The 16,080-nt window shown below is 41.6% G+C and overlaps 1 protein-coding gene across 3 annotated transcripts in view; it reads right to left on the bottom strand.

Annotated features, from left to right (window-relative positions):
* Positions 1–9,243, bottom strand: part of SLC39A12 (solute carrier family 39 member 12) — a 70,153-nt gene extending 60,910 nt beyond the window's left edge. For 2 of the 3 annotated variants that reach the window (XM_019752086.3, XM_019752087.3), the window contains exons 1-2: positions 9,122–9,243; positions 7,911–8,257 (exon numbers count right to left, since the gene is read on the bottom strand). In XM_019752086.3, the coding sequence (XP_019607645.3) occupies positions 7,911–8,171 (261 nt within the window). In that variant the 5' untranslated portion in view covers positions 8,172–8,257; positions 9,122–9,243. Of the gene's footprint in view, positions 1–7,910; positions 8,258–8,579; positions 8,623–9,121 lie in introns of all 3 variants that reach the window. The other variant, XM_074324830.2, reaches the window with a different exon arrangement.
* Positions 9,244–16,080: the final 6,837 nt, after the last annotated feature.

Below are 16,080 nucleotides of genomic sequence, written 5' to 3'. Positions count from 1 at the left end.
ATTTAGAATGCGTTCCAAGCTCCTTACAATTTTCTTCTTGGCCTGGCTCCTGTCTACCCTCCCTCCTCGACCTTATCTTAGCTTCTCTCCACCTCTCTCACCAAACTTCTGCCCCTGTGATTTTTCTGTCAGTTCCACCAGGCTCTTTCCTACCATCTTTCCAGTCTGCTTGTTCCCCTCACTTCTCTGATCTCAGCTTCAAGTGCCACCCCCTCATGGATGCTTCCTGAACTCCCTGTCAAAGTTGAAAGACCCCAGCCCCGTCTCATGTTCTCCAGCACGGTGCTGTTCAACAGAAATACAACGCAAGCCACACATGTGAGCCACACATGTCATGTTTCTAGTAGCCATATTTTTAAAAGTAAAAAGGAACTGGTGAAGTTAATTTTAATAACATATTGTATTGAAAATTCTATATGCAAGATACAATCATTTCAACATGGAATCAAAATTTGTCAGAAGACAAATGCCATATGATTTCACTTACATGTCGAATCTAAACAAATAAAACAAATGAATACACAAAACAAAAACAGAAACAGACCCACAGATATAAAGAATACACTGATGGTTGTCAAAGGGGAGGATGGAAAAGGGAGGAAAAACTCTCAAAATTCAACAGTGAAAAAGCAAACAACTCAGTTAAGAAATGGACCAAAGACTTGACCAGACACTTCACTGAAGAGGATAGATTGTGGCAAATAAGTACATAAAAAGATATTCAACAACATTAGACATTAGGGAAATGCAAAATAAAGCCATGGTGAGAATCACTACATATCTATTAGAACAGCTTTTTAAAAGAAAGTAAGAAAAAAAAAATGACAATACCAAGTGTTGGCAAGATCCAGAGACACTGCAACACTTATCCATTGCTAGCACGAGTACAAAGTGGTAAAGACACCCTGGGAAAGTTGGGCAGTTTATATCTTACAGTTAAACACAATTAATTATTAATGAGCTATTTGACATTCTTTCTGTCCTGCTAAGCCTTTGAAACCTACACCGTGTATCCTACACTGACCAGCATATTCAGACGCGCCATCTACCAAATACCCAACAGTCACGTACAGCTAGTGGCATCTCATGGCACACACCATTTTTTGGTTTCTTCAGAGCACTAGCATTCTAAAATTACCCTGCCTACTTGTGACTTTTTTCTCTCCCCTTGAGGACAATTGGTCCATTAAGGCCCAATTTCAGCGGCTTTGTGCACAGTTCACCTCAGCACCTAGTACACCTAGCACTTATGAGGTGGGAAAATGGAATGCGTGAACATCTGTCTTTCTTTATCCTACCTAAAAGAATTGCTAAAAATGGTTCCATCATGCTTTATTTGTTTCACAACCCACAGACCGACACCTGGCTCATCCAGTCTGGGAAGTTTACCGTGTTTCCCCCAAAATAAGACCTAGCCAGACAATCAGCTCTAATGCATCTTTTGGAGCAAAAATTAATATAAGACTCAGTCTTATTTTACTATATGATAAGACCCGGTCTTAATATAATGATATAATATATAATATAATATAATATAATATAATATAATATAATATAGTATAGTATAACATTGGGTCTTACATTATTTTTGCTTCAAAAGACGCATTAGAGCTGATGGTCCATCTAGGTCTTATTTTTGGGGAAACATGGTACGTGGCAGGAGGAGGAGTTTGGGGTAATATGGTGGGACAGACAGTGAGAAAAAGACACAGGGGCTCTAAAAGGGACACTTTCCCAGCAAGACAGGCGCCGCCTTTCTTTAGAGACAGTTGGGGAGCTCTGGAGAATTCTCCCAGGATCCCAGAAGAAACCCACTGCAGGGCACCTGCCTCAGAATGAAGGCATCTAAGGAAGCAAGTGCTGAGTCGCAGAAGGATTTGTCTCACTGTGGAACAATTTACTATAATACATTTTTAATTGAGATATAATTGACATATAACATCGATTAGCTTCAGGTATACAACATCATGATTTGATATTTATAAACATTGCAAAATGATCACAATACAGCTAGTTAACATCCATCACCAGACTTAGTAAAAAAATTTTTTTTCTTGTGATGAGAACTTTTAAGATTTGAAAGTCTTAGCAACTTTCAAATGTACAAAACAGTACTGTTAACTATAGTCACCATGCTGTACATGACATCCCCAGGACTTAATTATTATTGGACGCTTGTATGTTTTCACTCCCTTTACCTATTTGCCTACCCCCTCACCATAATTGTAGTATTTATATCTCTCAGTCTATTCCCTGAGGTAGAATTTTCAGGGGTTCTAATTCCATGTCTGCTGTGCACCCCACTGGGTAACATCTGATACAAACTGTCTGAGTCAGGAAGGAACATGTCCGCCATCTCTGAAGCAAAGCATTAATCACATTCTTCACAAGCCACACAGAGTACAATCTTGCCCCAATTCCACTGCACGGGAACGAGAACTAGCAACAGAGGGGTTTCCAACAAGACCAAGACGTGTATGAAGCTCCACCACTTAAACCACAGCAGCCCTCTTCTGTTCCCTAATTAGCCCACAAGAAAACTCCATGGGTTGGAGTCTGTTAGGAAGGACTGATAGGAAGACCCAAGGGGGGTGGGGGGTTGGTTGAAATAAGTGTAACAAAACCATTCCTTGTACCAAATGACCTCTTGAAACCAGACTATTGGTAGTATTAGCTACCATTTTTTTGGACGCCTTGTGCCCAAAAACAGAGCTAAGCACCTTATGTATCAAGGTATTCCTCGGTGGATAAATCTAATTGATTCTGGAAAAGGTGTCAGATAATGAATTCTTCAATGGTGGAAACATTACTGCATTATTTTAAATGAAAAAAAAAAAAATCCCCAGCCTATATACTAATCTGCCAAATATTTCTGCATAATATAAAGCATGTAGAATACCAATTACCTGATTATTTAATGCACAACGAATTAACAGTTACATTTAGATATAGTATGTAAGGATACTGAACAGAATCAAGTGTAAATTGTGTTTTCCTTATGAGGGAGATAAACCCACAGTATATGTGGAAATTAAGTTAAGAGAGGGCAAACAACATACCTGAGGCCACACAGCTAGTAGTGGTCGCCCAACCTTAGTTCCTGCTCTGCCACGGATAGACTTTATTCTCTCATTCCATTGTCTGGTGCCATGGAGAAGATAAGCTGTGGACCCACCTACATACTTGCTCTGCAGCCCCTCACCCAATCCTTTCTCTTGCTCCTATTTGGTAGGGAGGCATTTGGCCAATGAGGAGGCGAGGGGTTTGGTGAGGCTCGAATATCAGTCGATGTGAACATGGTACAACCAGAGGGTGGAACGAGTTCATGTTCATAGACTTTCAAGTGCTGTTCAGGGTGTTCCATGAGGCTGGGTAGGTGGAAAGAAGAGCATCAAGGACACGAGGAATAGGATCTCTGTGAGGCCACCAGACCATGCACGTGTAGCCAAGGCTCGTTTGGCAGCACACAGCAATGATGTGGCCACCCTTCGTCCCATCTGAGGTGCCTGAGACCCCTGCCAGCTCATGGCTCTGCCTCAATGCTCTTGCTAGGTCTCTTTCTAGGGCTGGAATAGGAGGGGTGTGGCATGAAGCAGCAGAGCATAGGGTAAGATCTGTAACCCTGCAGGGGTTCACTCCAGGCTTGGTTTGTAAAAAGCAGACAACTTGGAAGGTAAATTGGTTCCTGACTTTAAAAAGTTTTAAATAGTTGGAGAAGCCCTTCGTTTTGACAGACAAGAGATCTTGGTCGTCTTGAATGACCAGATGTTTGCCTACCCCTCGCTTTAATTTTTCTGAGGCCTGCTGAAAGAAAGCTTAACTGTGAATGAAATGACTAGGGCTAAAAACTGTGTGCTCTTTTACGGTATTCAAATCTTAGACAAGTTCTCTTAATGCAGAATGTGGTGGCTCCAGGAAAGAACGCTGTAGGGAAAGCCAGCCTAAGAAATGTGAATTTCCTGAGCATAGACATGACGAAAAGCACTATAGGGAGACGGAGGGGCGGGCGTGAAATCAAGGGGGGACTGGAATTTTCAGTTCATCACCACTAGTTTTAGCTGTTAAACTTTTTGCAGTAACTCAGTTCCATTTGGGAGAAGATGTTTAATAAATTTACAAACACTGGCACCCCCAAAGCATCAAAACCTGTCTAAAGTGCTGTCTCTAATGAAGTGATTCTTTGTTCAAGAAGAATGGGCTCATTCAGGAATAATCCATTGATTTTTCCCTTTAATCTTGTCAGGTGGAAAGATAAGGTTTAAGGGGGAGAAAAGAAACACGGATTCTGGGAATTAGTTTTAAAGACTTCATAAACTTTGGGGAAAGACTGGTGAAAACTCAAGAAGCCCTCCTTATTAAGCTAAACGGACTACTCGGATATTTGGTAGAAATTTTCTGTGGCACCCGGTAGCCCATTCAGATTGCTTCCCCCAGCTGCTTAATTTAGCTGTTTATTGTTTGCCTGCCAGGTGAGGGCCTCAGTGACAAAGAGCAATATGAAATCTTCCCTCTTCTAACATGAATAAGGCAGTTGTCAGAACTGCAGGAAAAACATTAAGGGTTTTAGACCAAAACATGTTTAGAATTTGATTTTGGGTTATAAGGAGATCCACTGACCTCTTTTAAGTTCTTAGATTTTTATAAAATGTGTTTTTCTTTCTTCCTTTCTTTTTTTTTTTTTTTTTTTTGGTGAAGGGGTCTAACTATTCACTGTAAAATACAAGAGGGAAGTTGTATTTCTTTTTATTCCTCCCAAACAAAGCTCTGGAAGGATGTCAGCTGATGGCAGGCACTAGCTTTCTGTGCATCTGTACTAGATTTAGGAGTATTTCTGACTGAGAAAAAGAAAAGTTTTAACTGAGAAGAGTTAAGATAAACTTGTTAGTTAAACCGGTTAAGAAAAATCTCGATGCTTTTCACACTTTATCCCATGACAGTTGTTATGACAAATGGGGTGACAGGTGTGAATTAAATGCAGGACCTTAAAGCAGTGGTTCTCTTCCTTGAATGTGTCAGAATTGCCTGGAGGTCTTGGTTAAAAACCCCAAGGTGCCAGGATAGTTGAGGGGGTTGGGGGAGAGGCAGGAAGGAGTGCTGAGGAATGTCTGGTTCCTCACAGCACTGCAGGTGCTTTCCAAACACCGCTCCAGTGTCCCTGGAAAAGGAGGGATTGGACATTTCCATGAGGCCCAGGAAATGTAAGGGACAGAGAGAGCTGAGCACCTGCGTTGAAGCCTATACCTACATGGCCATGTGCCCTCACGGTCTGCTCCCTGAGGAAGGAATCACCACCTGGGTCTCACAGCAGAGGAAGCTGAGGTTTAGCGTGCCCTAACAGCTCTAAGGTGCCAGAGCAAGGATTCGGCCCTTCATTGGCTGACTCCAGACACCATGTCTGTTCCCTTTGCCATGCCCAGAACGCATGCAGGGTCAGGGTTCTCATTACTGAAGTGGAATTTATTCTTTTGGAGTTACTTAATCTTTCATTAAATTCATTACAACTTCATTCTGACCCTTCTCATGAAAAAGAGAAGCAGCCATGATCCGGCAAGACTCTCCATTTTCAAAGGCTGCAGCTTGAATGGATTCATTTTTAAATGCACAGTGCTCTCAAATACTTCAGATTGATTTTTTAAAAAATTCAGTTTGTACCTAGACATAAAATAAAATTGGAGACTCTTCCCCCCCCACACACAAATTCAAGATCCCCACTTTCTACTTTTTTCAGACATGTGGGGATATGAACTCACCCTTTAACTCCCTTTTTACCATAGAATTTCTAACGTGAATGCTGCCTCAGTGAGCAAAGTCTCTAAAAAGACAAAAAAGATTCAACAACCTGAAGTCCTGTGGCTTGCTCCAAAAGGCAGGTGTTTGTGAAATACATAGGACACTGTTTCTCCCTGGCTTTTTAGGAATAACATGGGGAGATTTTGTGGCTCGTTGCTTATGGGCAATTTGGGTGAACTGTAGCCCTCTGAATAGGTTATTCTGAGATTTTCCTTTTTTGACCTCAGTCTGTTTCACATAGAAAGAGAAATAGCAGCAATAAGAGGGTAAAACATTTAAAGACAGTGTTTTACTTCCTAGGAATGGAACTAATTCAAACAGAAGTTAACTTGGCCAAACTCTCAATAATGTCACATAACCCAAAAAATGCAAAACAACTCCTCCCCCTCCCCAACTGGAAGACAGTTTAGCATGTTTATAGTCCCCCTACTTAAACTAATATTCCACCAGCTTTAATAAGGCTCTTCATGTCATTAGAGAGGAACATTTCCCTGAAGCAAATTCTCAGAGGACATTAATAAGATATGACTCCTAGTTATTTCCAGTGGGAAGTCTTATGTTGCTATATATATAAATTAGTGTCATCACAGAAGCGTTGCCTATTGGAACACATGTTTTCTCTGGGAACCCTTGGGAACTGTACTAATTGTTGAATTGTTTATTGTTTGCACAGAACAGAACATTTTTCTCTATAAGACCCTTCTGTCAAAAAACAAACACACGAAAAAACAATTGGCCAGGAAATGTATCCCCTAGAATTAAGCAAGACTGAGAAAGTCTGCCAAAATTTACTGGGGGTAGGGCAGTTAGTTGCTTCTTTTATTAATTTTTTGGCATCTTCATTTATTTACTTGTGGGTTCATTCTGAAAAATCTCATTGGTGAGGAGAAGAATGGTAAACTGTATTTTTGTTTTTTTTTGTTTCTGGTGATTTTAAGACATGGGTTCTTGGGGCAGCCGGATGGCTCAGTTGGTTAGAGCACAAGCTCTGAAGAACAGGGTTTCTGGTTCGATTCTCACATGGGCCAGTGAGCTGCACCCTCCACAACTAGATTGAAGACAACGAGCTGCCACTGAGCTGTGTCCGGATGGCTCAGTTGGATAGAGTGCGAGCTCTCAACAACAAAGCTGCCTGTTCAATTCCTGCATGGGATGGTGGGCATGGGATTGTGGACTTCGACCCCTGCAACTAAAGACTGAAAACAAGGACTTGGAGCTGATGGGCCCTGGAGAAGCACACTGTTCCCCAATATTCTGAATAAGATTTAAAAAACAACAACAACACATGGGTTCTTCCCTCTTGTGCTGCTCTTGGCAATCCCCCCACCAGGCCACCCACCCATACTAATGGGGACATTCTGATTTTACATTAAAAGCTGGTTTAACATCAATGCTAATTTTATATTAAAGTGTCCTGCAGATATTTTTTTAAAAATTCCATCCCAGGCATGTTCAATTTCAATCTCTGGAAGAAGAAGCCCCCACCTGGGTATTTTGTGAAACATGCCCTGGTGAAAGCAATGTGTAGCTAGGATTTGAGTTGGGTCTCATTTCAGCTCCTCCTCTGGCACTTCCCTTCCCCAGATCAGATTCCTCATTTTTCAAGAAGATGATTATCCAATTCATTAACTACTACCCACCATGCAAAATATTAGAAAAAACCAACCAATATCCTGGAGAAAGTACTTAAAAATCCAACATTAGACAAATATCAGATAGCTATTATTATTCCCAGAAAACAAACAGCATCTATCTAACCAGTCACGTGCACATTCATTGCAAGCTCACAGAAAGGATTAGTAAATCAGAAAGAAGAGAGAACTAAGTTCACACTCACAAATCAATACCTCTCAACCTGCAGAAAGGTAGTAGAAAGGCTTACACGAACATTACCACTTTCATAAAAAAAGAAAAAGTCTCCCCTTCTTTAAATGCTGTATGTAGGATACTTCAGGATCTGTTGTCTCCCGAGTATGGGAGTTATGATACCACAATGCACTGCACACTTGGGTATTGGAAGGTTCATCTTTGGTTTTGCTTTACCGAAGTAAATGGCTAGAGATTCCATTGCTCTCTTTTGAACATGCCCTAGAACCTGATTCTCATTCTATGGCACTAACCAGATTGCAGTCTCCTTGCATCCTGTTTGTCTTCCGTGGGCAGCCAATTTTCTCCAACAATGTTTTGATGAAGCTTCTTGAGTAGTTCAGGGGTGGGTGTTTGTCAGCAGAGAGAACTCGGAATACTTCTGTCAGTTGGCCATGACTCCAGGGGCCATTGCTGTCCTGGGTGGAGGGTTTTTCTGTCTCAGTTGAGGGCACAAGGCTGAGTAGAAGGAACAATGGCATCCAAAATACTGAAAGCTTTGTCCAGAAGCACATTTCCACTCTTCCTTTATCTCGAGTCTGTCTTTGATGGAGATGGGTGGGTTGGTGTTCACAGCGTGAACTTGTAACTAGAGGAATTTCTGTGGTAAAGGGGGAAAATAAAGGCTTTAATTATTGTGCCTGCAACATGTTTGAAAGGATTCATTAATTGGGTGGCTAAGCTGATTTGCAATGACAAGCTGTTTCTGAACAACAGGGGCTCTGTAGGTCATTTATAACCCCAAACAGCAGGAAACTATCATGGTTGTAGACTTTCAAACTGTAGAACAGCCAAGAAGTTTGTTATATTGCCTCTCTCTGAACTAAACCTAGAGTCAAAAATTAGGAAGAATAAGTTTTTCTGTTTATGCTGCAGGTGGTACAAGTCATGGGACCAGGGACAGGAAAACACCCTCATTTTACCTCATTGGTAAGTAGAACTCCCATTTGTCTGTGGTCCTCATCACTGAGGAAAGTAAATAAAAGAAAATAAATTTTAGTAAATTACGATAGAATGTTGAGTGACAAGGTTTTAGACAAAGAGGGGTACTAGAAGAAAATGGTAACATCCAGAAAACACTGGTCATTTTCTAGATTTTAGTCTATTAAAAGTACAAATTATCTTTAAAAAACAAAAGAATTTCAAGACCTCGTGAACCCCGATAAATCCACGTACTCAGTTGTCTCTAAAGGGGTGACGGGACGACTTTAGAACCAATCAGCTTTCTGGTAAAAAATTAATCTCTTCAACCAATCGCTTAAGAAATGCAAAATGTCAACAGCATCCCATGTCAGATCTTGGCCCAGAGATGAGCTAATAGTGACTGTGGGTAGTGAGTGACAAAGATACTGGGATTACATTTATGGTTTAAAAAAAAAAAAAAGAATAAGAAGTTTAAGATTCTTAGGTTAGCATTTTAAAAATGACAGAGGTTGATACAAACAATTCTAAATCCAGTGCTTACCTTCAGAAGAAAGATAAGTGATTATTTATCTGGAGCTCTGCGGCTTTTTAAATCTCGGAGAGTACTGTGTGGTTACAAAGTCCTCTGTTTTTAAAATTCCTTGACCGTGCGCTGGGAGCTGGAGAGGATTATTTCAGCCCAGCAAGTTTTCAGTTGCTATGGAGAGAGCTGCTCGAAGGTAACAATGAAGGTGGATAAAAGTGAGAACTTTCTGTCTGGCAGGTTTTCAGGAAAATCAGATAAATGTGACTAATGAACCCAACTTTTTATATCAATATTTACTATTTTAGTCTTAGATTCATCTACAGTCACTTGTCTTGTAAGGGACAGATCGAGGTCAAATGATTTCACCTTGCAAAATAGAAAGATTTTAGAGTTAGACCAAGATTTTTTTTTTTCCTAGGTTTAGGAACTAACCTTTTTGCACCCCTAGGTTTAGGAAATAGTTCAAAATGATTAAAGAGACTAGAGAGAGGCAGTATCAAAAGTTGAGTTTAGGAAAGGTAAGGACAAGGAAACTTGTGCACCCTACATAAAAGTTTGGACCACCTTATGTGCAGAGCAGAGCTTTTGAAGACTTTTAAACATGGTACCATGCTCATATGTGTGTTTTAAATACATCTGTCATACAGCAACATGGAGGATGAACTGGAAGGGATTGAAACAGTCAAACCAATAATTTGTTGAAAAGATAAGCTCTTTAGCACCTTATTTATTTCACAAGGTGCAGAGGTTGAAAAGATTGAAGGCAGTGGTAAATTTGTAAATAAGATATTTTCAAACAAGAGGAAAAGTATTTGTTGGAGGAATAAAGTTCTTATCTGGGAAGTGGATGCAAGTGGGGAACTTTAATTAGCTGTATATGTTCTGATCTCGGAGTCTGCAGCACAAGTGATTACACAGGGCCCTTCAGGCTTTGTGAAACAAGCTCTCGATACATTATTACTGAATAAGTGACTGACAGAACAAAGTGGTAAATTTTATAGGAGGCAAGAAGATAAACCCAAGATTTCAAAGTGAACAGAGTACACATAAATGGCACATAGTACGTGAAAACATAAAGTGATTCAGAAGAATTGAGGGGGTGGGTAGACTTGTGACTTCAGTTCTATAAGGGGAGGAAGGGACCTACTGTTGAGGAGACAGAGGAAGTGAGAAGTGAAAGAAGCTGGGATGATTAGTCTCCTCAATTGCTAACTGGATGTGAAAACTGGGAACAAGAGGGTGACATAATCCTAAGAGAATGCTGGTAACACTAATAGAAATATGGAAGGCATAAAAACTCCCAGAAAATGCCTTGGCCTCTCTTTAATTACATATCACGAGCACTTGGATTTATCTAAACTCTCAAGGGAAGGGACGTGGCCCTTTTCTCTGGAGCTCTGTGGTGAGATTAACTGGAGTTAGAGTCAAGAATGGTCAGTCCAACCGAGGGGCAAGGAGCTGCTCAAGAGCTTCCAGCTGCAGATGGAGTAAAGGTAGAGAAGTGAGAGGGAATGGACTCAGGACCAGAAGGGCACTGCACAAAGTATCCTGCCAGCTCCTGCTCAGCTCCTGTTGCCATCCCCACAGTGGGGACCACCTGAGCATCATTTGCAGGCTCAGCCTCATCTGAGTCTCAGAGACGAAGTTAGGTGGTTGCTAAGGGAAAGTACAGGCATATCTTGGAGATATTGTCGGTTTGGTTCCAGACCACCACAATAAAGCAAATTTGTAATCACTGCTGATTACAAATGGAGGGTCTTCCCTTCAGTATGTTAAAAAAAAGAAAAGAAAAGAAAAGAAAAGTCAACATCTGTGAAGCTCGATAAAATGAGGAACGCCTCTTGTCCAAAACCTATTGAGCAAATTACTTGGTTCTACATCATCTGCTCCCTTTAAGTACCTCAGCTTTGCCTTATATCTGGAATCAAGCCGTCTCCTCCTGGCCCAACTCCAATGAACAGGTCCGAAAACCTGCCATCCTGACCATCCAGCCCAAGTCCCAGCATATAACCTGCCTCGTTGCCGCAGAACTGCAGCCGAATTGCTCTGACCAGTACTCCCAGGACAGTGCTCCTGCTGGGACTTTGGGACCTTTTTCCTGATTCCCCTGTGCTGGCGTCCGGTCTGGAAGCCCTATATTTCCTGGTCTCTTATTTCCAGTGGCTACAGATTCCCTGGTAACAGGACCCCAGCAAGTTAGATCCTGCAGAAATTCTTGAACACTATTCACTTGTCTCAGCCACTCCCAACACCACCACTATCCTAGTCACAAGCCTGAATCCTCCCAAAGTGACCTTCCTCCCATCGTCCATCACAGCTCCAGTCTGCTCCATTTGCCCCAAGGCTTATTCCACCTTCACAGTCATACTTACAACTCAGCCACCCCCCAGGTTCCCAGTAGTTCTGTCCCAAGGTGAGCCAGCAACACCGAGGGGCAGGGAGAAACCCCGGATGTAGGCTTTAAGGCAGGTAAAGCAGTGGAGAGCTGTCAAGCAAATGACAAAAAGTGGTGACATAAGAAACGTCCACTTTTGTATTTGGATTTTTATAAGAGTTTTTATAAGAGTTTATTTGAGCCAAACTGACCTTATGTGCCAGAGATCAAGATTTTAAATGCTCCAGAAAATAACAGGTTTGCAGCTTCTTGTATGCATTTGAAATTAAGGCGGGAACCTGAGGAAGTTTACATGGAGGTGGGAGAAAGCAAGGTGGGGACTGGACTACAGGATAGTTAACAAGATTATGTGCTTTCTTGGGGGTGGTTATGGTTTCTTTCAAAGGTGAGCTAACCTAGATGCACAGAAACAATAGACAGGGCTTGCTTAAAGGCAAAGATACACCTTTTACTATCCTCTATGACCTGGTCGGTTAGGAATTTATAATCAGATCACCCTGTGAGGTTCTTTTCCCTAGAAACCCTTTAAACCCAGGAGTAAGAAGGAAACAAAATACTCAGCTGAACATGGTGGCATCATCTTGGCTTGTCCTTGGGTTGTAGCTTGAACTGCGGGGGCCCAATCTGCCTGCTTCCCCAGCAAGCCTGAAATCACCCTTTCTTAAACATGGCCATGTTTGCAATCCAAACCAACTTCTAGGAGTCATGAGTTTCACATGTTAACTAACCAGCTACGTAAAGAAGGAGGTAAATTACTCCTGAGGGATACTTCCCAGGCAGTTAGCCCCCAGGTGGGAGCAGTCGCAAACAACACACTATCTCCTGATATACACACTTACTTGTGCAATCACATGCAGTGGCCAGGAGGTGGGAAGGAAGGGAGGAGGGGGCTGCTGACCAATCTGTCCTTCCTTCAGTTTTGACTCTTTACCTTTTGGTGTGGCCTGAGTTTCAAACTTCTTCCTCAAGTCAATAGGTAATGTGTTTACATAGGTACCCTACCTTGACCTAAAAAGAATTTAAAGGGGCCCACCAGAAAGGAAGAAAACAAGATGGCAGCAACTGAAGAACAGAGTGAAACAAGCGTAGCACCATCTTGTGGATGTAGCTCTGGGCCACCTACTGTGTACAGTTTTGCAGGTTGGGCATTGCACAACTCTGGGGACCATCATTCACTTCTGTAATCATCACAGATTTATATATTTATTACACTTGCCAGCAAATGCCTTGAGAAGAAGAAGTGTTGAGCTGGTGGAAAGACTGCATGCGCTTCTCTCCCCCAGTGTCCAGCCTACCCCTATGTGGCCACCTCTGGCAATACCGTGTTTCCCCGAAAATAAGACCTAGCCGGACCATCAGCTCTCATGTGTCTTTTGGAGCAAAAATTAATATAAGACCCAGTCTTATTTTAATATAATATAAGACCAGGTCTTATATAATACAATATAACATAAGACTGGATCTTATCTAATACAATATAAGACTGGGTCTTATATTAACACGTTGTGTACGGCGGGATTTAAATCCCTCATGAAGATTCTCGTGATCCGTACGCAACGTGTTAATTTTTGCTCCAAAAGACGCGTTAGAGCTGATGGTCCGGTAAGGTCTTATTTTCAGGGAAACAACGGTAATATGAGTCCCTACAACTCTGAGCTACCTCTGGACCTAGCTTCTCCCCATGTGCCCCTTTACACTGACTTCTTTCCTCTTTCTCAAGACACAACACTCTCTAAATAATGATAATAAAATGTTGTTTAACATTTTTGAGTGTCTTTATGCCTCACATCTATTTTCTCATGTAATATCAATTGAACCTCATGAACTTCTCACTGTGCATTTCAGAAGTACTCACGGTCACACAGCTAGTAGGTGCCACCAGAAATCTGGGCCTGTGAACCTCAAAGTCGGTGCTTATACTACCAAGCGACTGTCTGTTGTGATGCCATCCATGCTTTACTTGTCAGTCCCAGCCTCTTTTTACAATGCAGCGTGTGAGTACACAAAGGAATCAGCCGAGAGCCCATCGTAAAGGAAATAGTCTGCTACCTTTTGATTGTTACTTTCTCCCCAAAGCCCCTTCAATGCAAAAATTCTCTGAGAAAAATAAAATTTAAGAAAAATGTAGAACTTTAAAACAAATAGAACCTTAAGCTCTCCTCTTCTGTGATCCTTAATAACAGGACTACCCACCAGACATTTGAAACAAATGTTACTCCTTCTCTGAACTCTTTTCTTAGAGAAGCAGAATATTCAACTGAAATGACAGCTCCTACAGGCAAAGGACCCGTCTTCTACATCTTCTGATTCAGCGACATGGCCAACATCCCTGTATTTCCAACAGATATAACATGTCAGTTGTTTTGAATTTAACTATTTAGGTTGTCTTTGATTTGGCACCTGATAGCAAAAACGATTTTTTTTTAACAAAACATACATTTTATGTGCAACTTTCAAACAATATTTTTCTTCTTATAAAAGCCATATATGATCACTAATTATAAAAAACCTGCAGAAAATACCTAAGAGTATAAAAAAAGGTAGCCTCTCCACTAGAGATAACACGTATTAATATCTTTTAGTTTCTATTTTTTAACATAATTTCGATTATGTTATAGGCATGATTTTGAAGCTCATTGTTTTCATTCATTATACTGTCAGTCTTTCTAGAGATGAATCTATTTTATTAGTCATTCCAAAAATTCACCCTTCAGGTTGGCTTTCAGTGATTCTCATTATAGCTCACTTCCCATGTCATTAATTTCTACTCCTTTCTTTATTTACCCTTTGTTTTTCTTGTCTTTCCTTAGTTCTTTCTGTGGGAATGCAGCCTTGAGTGGCAGGCTTTGCAGATGTCTACCTGATATCCATTCCTCCTTCTTCCGTTTGTTTAGGGCAGCAATGTGCCCAACTGAACGCCTTCACTTTCACAGATTCATTAGGCAAGTAACACAGTTTTGAGATTAGTGTGAATGGACATCTACTGGGGACATCAACGAGGGCCTCGTGCCTGGGATACGGAAGTGACACCTCATGTGGCTCCGGTGAGGTAAAGAACAAGAGAACAAGGCACCTTCCCACTCAAGTTGGAGGAACAGGAAGACACAGCAAGGAGCCTGGGCCCTAAGTTATCATCTAAGTCACACGGGAAGGAGTCCTGGCAGACTGTGCTTGGTGTTTTGGTTGCGTGAAACCAGATGCATCCTTTTCTCCCTTCATCCTCAGGGGCCCCTGGCACAATCTCTTTGATGAAAGTTGGCTCTCATAAAAGACAGGAGAAGTCTTCAGTGTCACATAGATGTGCCTTCTCTGCAAAACCCCAGACGCAGAAGAGTGCTAAAATCTTAACTTCTGGTTCAGAATAAGGCAGGAAATAGAGAGATTTTTAAGAAACAACTAATCCCAGAATAGTTAATGAAAGTCATCCTTACCATTTATTAAAAAAAAAAAAAAGTTTCCTTACCAGTATAGTTCCTGAAATAATTTCCAGAAAACCTTTAATTCAACAACTAACAACTTAATTCAGTGAGCATGTGTTTGAAACCTGCTATGCGCAAGTTATTGTGATAGTTTGTGTGACGTACAAAGATTTATGCGATCACTGCCCGGCTCTCCCATGCCCTTGGTCTAAGTGGGAGACCTTGACCCATCCCCAAACAATCCTAATACAGAGTGGTTAAGAGTGTGTTCTGTGTGGGAGGAGGAAATACTCACTCTAATTAAGGAGAAACGGAAGTATTTCACTTTCAGTGAACAACATCCAATGAGAAAAACTCAATCCAGGGATTTCCCTTTGAATTAAACTTTGGAAAACAGGAAGGAAAATAAAAAGATAGTTTCCACTCAGGGTTTGTAAAGACTGGGAGCCAAGAAATGGGGCAGCCCCACCTTGAGTAGTCAGCCTCCATCACGTTCACTCTGTGCCTTTCGGCCTTTGCGTCTTCTCCCCACATACTCTTCCCGGACCACTCCCCAACCCTCCAGTGATCAACGGCCTAATCTTCCTCAACTATGAAGTGAGGATAACAATAGGCACTTGCCTTACTCAAGCTGCTGTGAGGGTTTATGCAAATAAAATTAAACAGTAATACAGTTAATGACTTGCACATAGAATATAGGACGTGTTTGATGAAGGTTAGGCATGACTTATGTATTTATGTGGTGTCTTACTCAGATATTTCTTTAGCATCTGCCTTGGTCACTGTATATTAGTGATTCAGTGATGAACGGGACAAGATCACTGCCCACAATCGCAGTTTGTCAGAGGAAGAAAGCCTGGAAAACTATCCCGCAGGATGCAGGAGGGTAGGTGACAAGGGTAAGCTCAGCACATGCTATGGGAACCCCTAACCATGTGCTGAAACCACGGGCGGCTGCTGGCGTCTTCAGCATCTTCCTAAGCTCTGCCAAGACTACTGAGAGTGGCTTCAACCCTCGATTTATTTTTTTTGTCACCAATAATCTGCATAATCTCTCAACTTTCTTGTTGAAAGTTGGAAGGTTGGGTGGTGTCCATGGGGTGGTGGGTGTGGCCTTCAGCTCCGTGTCAGGTGGCTGGTATATTTGCTGTTGACTCAAC

Source organism: Rhinolophus sinicus, chromosome 1 (assembly GCF_057876585.1).
Source record: "Rhinolophus sinicus isolate RSI-liver-muscle chromosome 1, RSI-T2T, whole genome shotgun sequence".
Lineage (NCBI taxonomy): Eukaryota > Metazoa > Chordata > Mammalia > Chiroptera > Rhinolophidae > Rhinolophus > Rhinolophus sinicus.
The sequence above is the reverse complement of the archived record's forward strand: the minus strand, read 5'-3'. Positions and strand labels throughout refer to the sequence as shown.